General features: G+C 53.8%; 1 protein-coding gene across 1 annotated transcript in view; it reads right to left on the reverse strand.

Annotated features, from left to right (window-relative positions):
* The window catches only part of AIFM3 (apoptosis-inducing factor, mitochondrion-associated, 3), a 31,635-nt gene that overhangs the window by 6,254 nt on the left and 17,203 nt on the right, over positions 1-8,178 (reverse strand). Inside the window, exons 10-17 of the mRNA XM_009321084.1 lie at positions 6,976-7,106; positions 5,727-5,842; positions 5,308-5,379; positions 4,917-4,980; positions 3,907-3,983; positions 3,052-3,169; positions 1,940-2,038; positions 1,434-1,509 (exon numbers count right to left, since the gene is read on the reverse strand). Of these exons, the coding sequence (XP_009319359.1) occupies positions 1,434-1,509; positions 1,940-2,038; positions 3,052-3,169; positions 3,907-3,983; positions 4,917-4,980; positions 5,308-5,379; positions 5,727-5,842; positions 6,976-7,106 (753 nt within the window). The remainder of the gene's footprint in view (positions 1-1,433; positions 1,510-1,939; positions 2,039-3,051; positions 3,170-3,906; positions 3,984-4,916; positions 4,981-5,307; positions 5,380-5,726; positions 5,843-6,975; positions 7,107-8,178) is intronic.

Here is an 8,178-nt window from a genome sequence, read left to right on the forward strand (position 1 = left end):
GCAAACCACTGCAGCAAAACTGCCGAAAAGGGTTTTTATCTTCCCCTGGCTCACACTCACTGAGCAAACTGTGTATTTTAAAATGCTGCTTTGGCAGTTATGTGATTTAAATGCACTTCAAAACATCGAGAGGGTGGGGAGTGACAGCCCCGTGGCTGTGGCTGTAGAGGGGGAATGTCCCCTTGCAGCAGCTCTCCCCACCACAGGTGGTGCCTTGGTACAAACCCACACTTTTAGGCAATTTTGGCCAAGGTGCCAGCGAGCTCAGAGGTGCGTCGGCGTGCAAAGGGCCCCTGGGTGCCAGCAGATGCTGGAGCCCCATTCCCTGCAGCAGGTTTTTATCCGAGGTGCACAGGCACCAGGAGAAGGAGGGTGAGCACCGGGGAGCCGGCTGGCTCATGCCACGGGGTGATAAAGTGAGCCCTGTGCCACTCCAAGCCTGATGGACACATCCAACTGCCAGGCTCCATCCTGGAGCGATGGGGGCAAGCGGCCACCCTCGGGGAGGGGGACGTGGAGGGGAGGCCGTGAGGGTCACCGGGCAGGGGACAGAGGGGCAACGAGCCCTGGTGAGATGATCTCTGCAGAGCGGGAGCTGGCTCCTGCCCAGAGCTCCCTCCTGATCCCTGCCTGAACGCTGCTGCCGAGTAGTTTGACTGCTGAGCCGGGCAGACCTTCGCTTCCCTGGTTTCACTCTCCCCATCCTTAATATTAGAAAGCACCTGAAGAAATCCCCTCCGTCTCCAGGCATGGGGAGGCTCTGCGGCCGTTGATTTCAGGTTGGGATGGGACAAAGGCAACAAAAGAATAAACAGCAGCAATGTTTTGGGGATAAATTCATGGTGCGCAGCCTTGCCAGTCTAAACAGCCAGCGTGGCTCAAGAACAGCAGAGGGAACGCATCCCGGCTGTCAGCACGTCTCAGGAAAATATTCCCAGAGAGGCTCCCAGCCTGGGGGGAGCTGGGTTTCACTACAGGTGTAACGAAAGCTCCTGAACTCTTGCTAACCTTCACAGCTTGTTAATAGACAGAAGAGGTTTTTGAGCTTAATTTGTCAAACCAGAAGCAGAAACGGTGATGCCTGAGCTCCCAGTCCAGTCCTGGTCACAAATCATTAACACAGTGAAGAGATGGGAAGGCAATACTTGATGGGAATTGCCAGCGACAAATTAATAGAAGCCATTATTTGCTCTTAGATATTATGTGAACAGACAAAGTGCTTACATCTGGCAGAGGCATTAGTTTAACCAATTTAACTTGCTTTACGCTTAGCACATCATTTCTCCAGGGCCTTTTATTAATGTCCTGCAACCTCAGTGTCCAGAGAGGAACAAAACCGACTGACAGAAGCTCTGGCAAAAATATTTTCCAGCGTAGCAGAACAAGCTTAGACGAATGCCTGTGTAGGAACGTGAAGAAGAGAAACAACTTACTTGGTATAAAATGCCACAAACTTCAGTTCATCTAAATCTCCCTGAATGACAACATCATCGAATCCTTCCCCGTGGCCTGGAAGGCAGAGAAGAATAAGTGGATTCAGCAACAATTCCCCTGGGTCCAGCTCTAGCCCCTAAGACAGAGCGTTTCAATCCAGAGCTACACGAAGAGCATCCTGCAGTCACCAAGAGACCAGCACCAGAAGATGAGGGTACCAAAAAGCACCCCTTCTTGTTCAGAGAAGTGCAAGTTCAGCAAGACCGTCTCTGTTCATGCTGGGCCATCCCTCGTGACCACAGCCATCCCTCTGGCCCTGCACCCCACAGCCATGAGCAGACAGGTTTCAGAGAAGATACCAAAGCCCTCAGGAGCCAGGAAGGGAAGCAGACCTGAGGCAGAGGTTGGCGCGGAGGGTCCACAGCAAGGGAGGTGGCTGTGGCTTCTCTATCCCAGGGCACCTCCACCAGCACAAACTCTACAGCAGCCTTGGGGAGCCCCTTACCCGCATATCGGATGCTCTTCCCGAACATAGCAGTCCACAAGTATGGGACGGTGCTGATCTCCATGCCGTGGGCCAGCATGTTGAGCGCAGCTATACGGCCTGGAAGAGAGAAGCAGCAGAATAAGCGAGGAAGCTCCGCGCCGGGGCAAGCGTTGTGGTCTGCCCTCAGGTCGCAGCACAGCATCAACATCTCTAGTCCCAGAGTACAGGGGAACCAAGGCCTTCTGCTTAGGCCAAAAAAAACCCCATACAGCAACAAGCACCAACAAGGAAACTCATTGCATCGTCCCAGGCTGGGCTCGGACTCCTCCCCGGCAGTGCAGCTCCTACTGACTCGTCACCTCCACTGGCATAAGCGACAGTGCTCATGAGCCTGTTTCAACCCAACTTCTGCAACAGTGACAGGGCTGAGAACTTGCTGAGCTCCCACCGCAAATGGGGATGGGATGGATAAACCCCCCGAGGGCACGGAGACTGTTAGAGTACAGTCCCTGCCACAGAGGCATGTCTGGACCAGCATTAACGGGGGCTGTGTCCAAAGGCTAACTTTGGAGGTGTGGTTCCAAAACCTCTCACCCAGGGCACCCACCCAGAGGTCAACCTCCTCACGGGGTCGTGGCCTTGGAAAGCTCAAGGGCAGCCGATCACGCCAGGGTTTCCAGGCTTGCTGGCATGAAGGGGAGAACGGTCTTAGCTCTGCAGCATGCTCCTGGGCCAGCCCGGCAGCGTGGGCAGCCCAGCTGGGGATGTGAGCCCGAGCTAACATTAGGATGTGAGCTCCTCAGTGTCCCGGGGCAAGGAGAAGATCAGGCTCCTGCAGCGACTGCAGATGCCAGGGAGCACACGGCGTGTGGGAAAGCCTGTCCCTGGGCACCCCTGTGTTTGTAACGAGGACACTAGGCAATGCACGTCAAGAAGGCTGACAAACGAAGGCATATCGGTCAGGATAAAATATACATGCTTCAAAATGTTTAATACAACTACCCAGTTTCCCCGCTGGCAGTTGTCTCATTCTCTCGCTAGAGGGCTTGCAAATTTCCCGGGGATCTGGAAAAGGCTCTCTTCCATAAGCAATTTGCTGTTGCAAAGCAAAGGGACTGAAAAGCACCTACCATGCATATGGGCCATCTGCCAGTGAGGGACGTTCACCTTCTTATTATTCCTCAAGGCCAGTGGGAACGTGACAGCGTCACCGGCTGCAAAGACTCCGGGGATGCTGGTTTGCATCATCTGCAGGGTGGAAGCAGAAGTGTGCATCGGTGGGGTTTGCACCCTACACAAACAGGAACAGGGAACTGCTCTAGAGCTGCCACGGTCCCCGGGAACACATGGACAACCTCTGCTCGGCTGTGGGACCCCCAGGTGGGATTTGATTTAGCGTTCTTCGCTTTCAAAGCAGACCACACAGGCATGGACCTACAGCATCCCTCTGCCAGCGGGTTACCCGGTAAAATGAGACACGGGCTGGTGTCCTGGAGCCCTTCTTAGAAGACTAGGGTCTGTCGGTGTTTGCAAATGGAGCCTGGCTTATTGCACGTATGAGCAATAAGCGCAGGGGTGGGTGGCAATGAGCCGCAGCCCCCCCGACACGCTCCTCACTCACGGCACACAGCACCCATCAGTACCAACACTGCTCCCGTCGGAGTCACTGGTGGTGGGGAGGAAAGATGAGATCCTTTGGGATCCTTGAAAAGGTGGATCTTTCCCCATTTCTTTCTGCCCAAAATATCCACACCATTCCAGGAGAGCTCAGAGCCAGACCCAAGCCACAGCATCCAGGGCTGGGATTTGCAAACCCCTCACTTGCAGGGGGGGTCCCAGGCACTCCAGCGTGATGCTCTCAGCATCTCGGCGGATGAAACGCCCCTGCGACAGCAGTTTGGAGCCCCAGGGAAGCTCACCTCGAAGGAGAGCAGACTCAGCTCCTCCTGCTCCCCCTCCCGGCAGGGGCTGCCTCCCAGGCTCACCTTGTTGACCACGATGAAGCCTTTGGAGTCGATGTTGATGCCGCTCTGCTTGAGAAAGCCCGTCGCTGGGACTGCGCCTGCGGGAGAAGGCAAGGGCTGCCGGCACGGTAGCCGGGCGTCCCCGCAGCCCCAGGGGGCTGACCCCGAGGCCAGCAGATCTCCCCCCTGCCCAGACAACCCGTCTGCCCCAAGGGACAGGCAGCGGGCTGCTCCGGGAGCGGGGAGCGGAGCCAGGCACCCTACAGAGCCCCCACTACTCTCACTACATCACCCCCCGCACCCCCGGGGTCCCCACTGCTCTCCAAGCCACCAGTGCACCGCTGTAATCTGCCCACCACCTTTTTCTAATGCTTGAGGATAATTTTCAATCCACTTCTCTTTTATAGGTATTTTGAAAAAAAATATATTTAAAAGGGAGCCTTTGGGTTGCCAGACAGGGCTCCTCTGCCTCCCCCATAATCTGTACCTTTTCTTCAGCTTTCATTTTCTTTTTTTGCTCTTTTTTTTCCTCTAGCCTTCACAAATCAGAGTAGTCAATAAAACAACAAAAGCAGAATTAAACTAATTCTGTGATTCTTCCAGTCCACAACATTTTGAAAAGTTATAGAGTGAGAAAGGGATTTTTTTTCCCCCGAGTGTAAAGGACAAAAATACCCTCTTCTACAGCAGCGGCAGCAATAAAAAAGAAGAGGGAAAAAAAATCAGTTAGGGGAGGCTTTAAAAAAAACAACTTGAGAGGATGAAATTGGTTTGAATGGGGTTTTTTTCTGGAAAAAACGAAACCATTACTGTTTTCCAAATATATTTTCAGTTGCATTTTGGGGTGGAGGGTCTAGAAAGGCCTTTTTCAGCTTTGCTGTGCAGATGCATGTGTGGCAGACATCACTGCCAGCAGCCCCAGCTACCCAGCCCTGGGGACCCGTCGCTGCCACGTCCCCTCCAGCTTCTCCTCCGCCGAGCGAAGCACCGCCAGCCCGCCGGGCTCTGCACCCGCAGAAATGGCCCCTTACCAACACCGACGACACACACGTCGGCCCGCAGGACCTTCCCGCTCTTCAGCACAACCTCCTTCAGCTGCATGAGACACGGGGGGACATCACGGTTATTTAGGGACAAAAAAAACCCCACCCTGTAGCAGCAGCAAGCCAAGCTGGCAGCTTGCTTCATTTTTGACATGCAAATTGACCATAATTCCTTATAACGGCAGCAGGAGGAGGGTGGGAGCAATGACACCACCCCGCACACCGCACTGGAGCACGTTTGCTCCTGGGGGCTAAATCCAGGAATATGAATTTCAGGGGCTAGGAAAGAGTAGAGGGCAAAACCTCAGCGGCAAAGGGAACGGCAGGCCTGGGGGGATGCCGTGGCGGTACCCCCGGGGACCCCCTGCCCACACCCTACCTTGCCCTCCTGCTCCCGCAGCTCCGACACCTCTGTCTGCATGTAGAACTTCACCCTGTTGCTCTCAAACATCTGGAGGGGGGACATGGGACAGAGCAGGGGACATCAGGACCCCGAACCTCCCAGCTCCTGGTGTCCCTCTGCTCCCTGCACTGCCCTGCCCACCCTCTGGGCTCGCCTCGACCCGCACTGCAAAGGGGGTCAGCACCACCTCCGTCCCCAACACGTGTCCAGAGAAGGTGTTCTACAGCACGTGGACCACGAGAGAGAAGACGCAGCCCGTTCTTTCTTTCTAGTGACTGCTACCATCACAGCTTAATCGATAAACGTCAAATAACAAATTAATCAGTGCAATAAGTGAAACAAGCAGAACCCGCTCTGTCACCAAAACCACCCCCCGGATGGGAAAGCGAGGTCACCTTCATGACAGCGCGGCCAACCCTCTCCCCAAAGAACTTCTTGAAGGGGACTTCCTCCAGCTCCACCAGGGACACCGAGTGGGCCCTCTCCGCGAGGTAGGCGGCCACCTCCATCCCTGGAGAACAGAAGCAGGTCCAAGTGGCTGCCGGAAGGCGCTGCCCTGCGTCCCCAGCGCTGGCGGCAGCGGAGGAGCAGCCTTGCCCGCTCCTGGCTAGGGAGGTTGGAGCTGCTCTACTAGGAGATCTGGTGTGCCACCAGACCTGGCGGCCGCAAGGGACCACACCATTTCAGGTGAGATTTATGATTTATGGCAATTTGTTCTTAGATGCAGGTTTCAAAGACCGAAGGGAGGAACCGGCCATGATGAAGTCCCAAAATGCCGTAGGAAGCCATAGCACTTGGAGCAATGGACCTCAGATGAGGGAAACCTTCCTGTTACGGCTGTGACTGTCTCAGCAGAGGTAATGAGCTGGGGGCTGAAAACAGCCCTTGTCACTAGCTGTTTTCTCCGATCAGAACGGGACAATTTTGGTGCTGGCAATTGCATGGGAACCTTCACCAAGACATTTTCTATCTATGGGGGTTTTTTTGGAAATGGGTCTTTTCGATGAGCTGCAGTTTGCAATTGGCCCACACACACCACATGCTTTTCTGTAGATGGGATTGACTGAACCATTAACACAGGAAATTTTTTTAAAAAAGAAGAAAAACAAATACTGAACATTTTATAACAAACTCCCTGACTAATAACCATTTATGCTTAAGGCTTGTAGGACCCACAATAATTCTGTTAGAACCATATCAAGCAAAAAGAAGAACCATCAAAGAAATGATAAGATTTTGCTGTGTATTTTAAAAATTCACCACCCTGCTAGAAAGTAAAAGAGAAATAAACCCACAGGCTTTCACCTACCAACAAGACCCTCCCAACTGAAGCCAAATCTAGACACACCAGATTTGAAACCACCCAAGCACCAGTACTGGACTTGCCCTATGCTTTTCAGACTGGGACAGCAATATCTGTGTCCATGCAAGCTGAACAGCCCAGCCTCTTCAGTAAAATCAATTTCTTCAGCAAGGTGATGTCCTTACCACCCACCTGGAGCTGGAGGTTGGACTACCCCGAGGTCCAGTTTGCAGGGGGGGGTTACCTCTAACTGGGCAGTGACAAACTGGGCGAGGGACTGGGACCGTCTGCAGGAAGACGAGGACAGCTGAGACGCAGACACCCGAAGAGCGAGCGCTCACCCAGGAAGGATGCTCCCACGATAACCACATTCTTGCTCGTGGCCAGCTTCACGACACGGTTGGCATCCTCGGGCGTCCGGATGTTGAAAACATTTTCCACCTCCTTGCCTTTGCAGCTGAGAGCTTTGGGCCTGAAAAACACACGTTGAGGGTGATACAGGTGCTTTTCTTGACCCCATGGTGGCAATCGGGACTTCAGACCCCCTTTCCAGGGCTCCAGCAGCATGTCAGCCTTTCCTTTTTTCACCTTTCTCTGGGCTGGAGACATAACACGGAAAAACCCAAATGCTGGTGGACAACGACCAGAGCACGACCGCGGACGCCGGCGCAGCAGGGGCTGCTCGGCAGCCGCCCCCGTCCCCATCCGTGGACCGGTGTACCCGTGGGGCTGGGGTGAGCTCCCTTCTGGGGCGATGCAGCCCAGCACAGGATGGGTACTGCTTTGCAAGCTTGTGCTTAACTGCTGGCATGTTGTAAAATTTTCAGAAGCTTAATGGGACACAGAAAACTCACTCTGTCCTCCAGCAGACGCTTTGGAGCCAGATATTGAAAGTTTCATAAGCCTCTGCAGATGCAGGTTCCACTATACGTTCCTAGGGGCACGCTGCTGATGCTGTAGCAGTTTAATCGTGTTCTCCCCATGCACTTACTGGAGCCTACATATTTTTAAATATCTGGCCCCTGCATACCCGACTCACATCTGGAAATGGGGCAGATGATCCTAAATAATTTAGGTACCTTAAAAACATTGACCTGGTGTACCTGGAGCTTGTGCATAAGGATTTTGAAATTATTGCCAAAGGCTTGATCCTCTTTTGAACCTAATTAGGTGGCTGGTGCAGACAGCATTTTGGCTGTGGCACTGCACACCCCAGCACCAGCCATTCGCACTTGGTGGGGCTGTTGCTGTTATTGGTGGCACACAAGGTTGCAATGGGAGTCCCTGCTCCGGCTGTTCCACAGGATCCCTTCCCCGGACGATAAATTTTGCAGGGGCTGCATTTCTCCTACTTCGTTTTGTGCCTTCGTGTTAGGAGCACAAGGAAAGGGAGCCAGGATGCCTCATTTTCATCTTACAGTGCCAATTTTGACAAATCCCCTATTGAAAACAAACCGACCCGCTACTTCCAGGGCGCTAGGGACGATGCCAGTCTCGGGCGATGCTCTGCACCCCAGCAGCAGCTGTGCGGAGCAGGACAGGCA

This window comes from Pygoscelis adeliae, unplaced genomic scaffold (genome assembly GCF_000699105.1).
Source record: "Pygoscelis adeliae isolate BGI_AS28 unplaced genomic scaffold, ASM69910v1 Scaffold403, whole genome shotgun sequence".
Classification (NCBI taxonomy): domain Eukaryota; kingdom Metazoa; phylum Chordata; class Aves; order Sphenisciformes; family Spheniscidae; genus Pygoscelis; species Pygoscelis adeliae.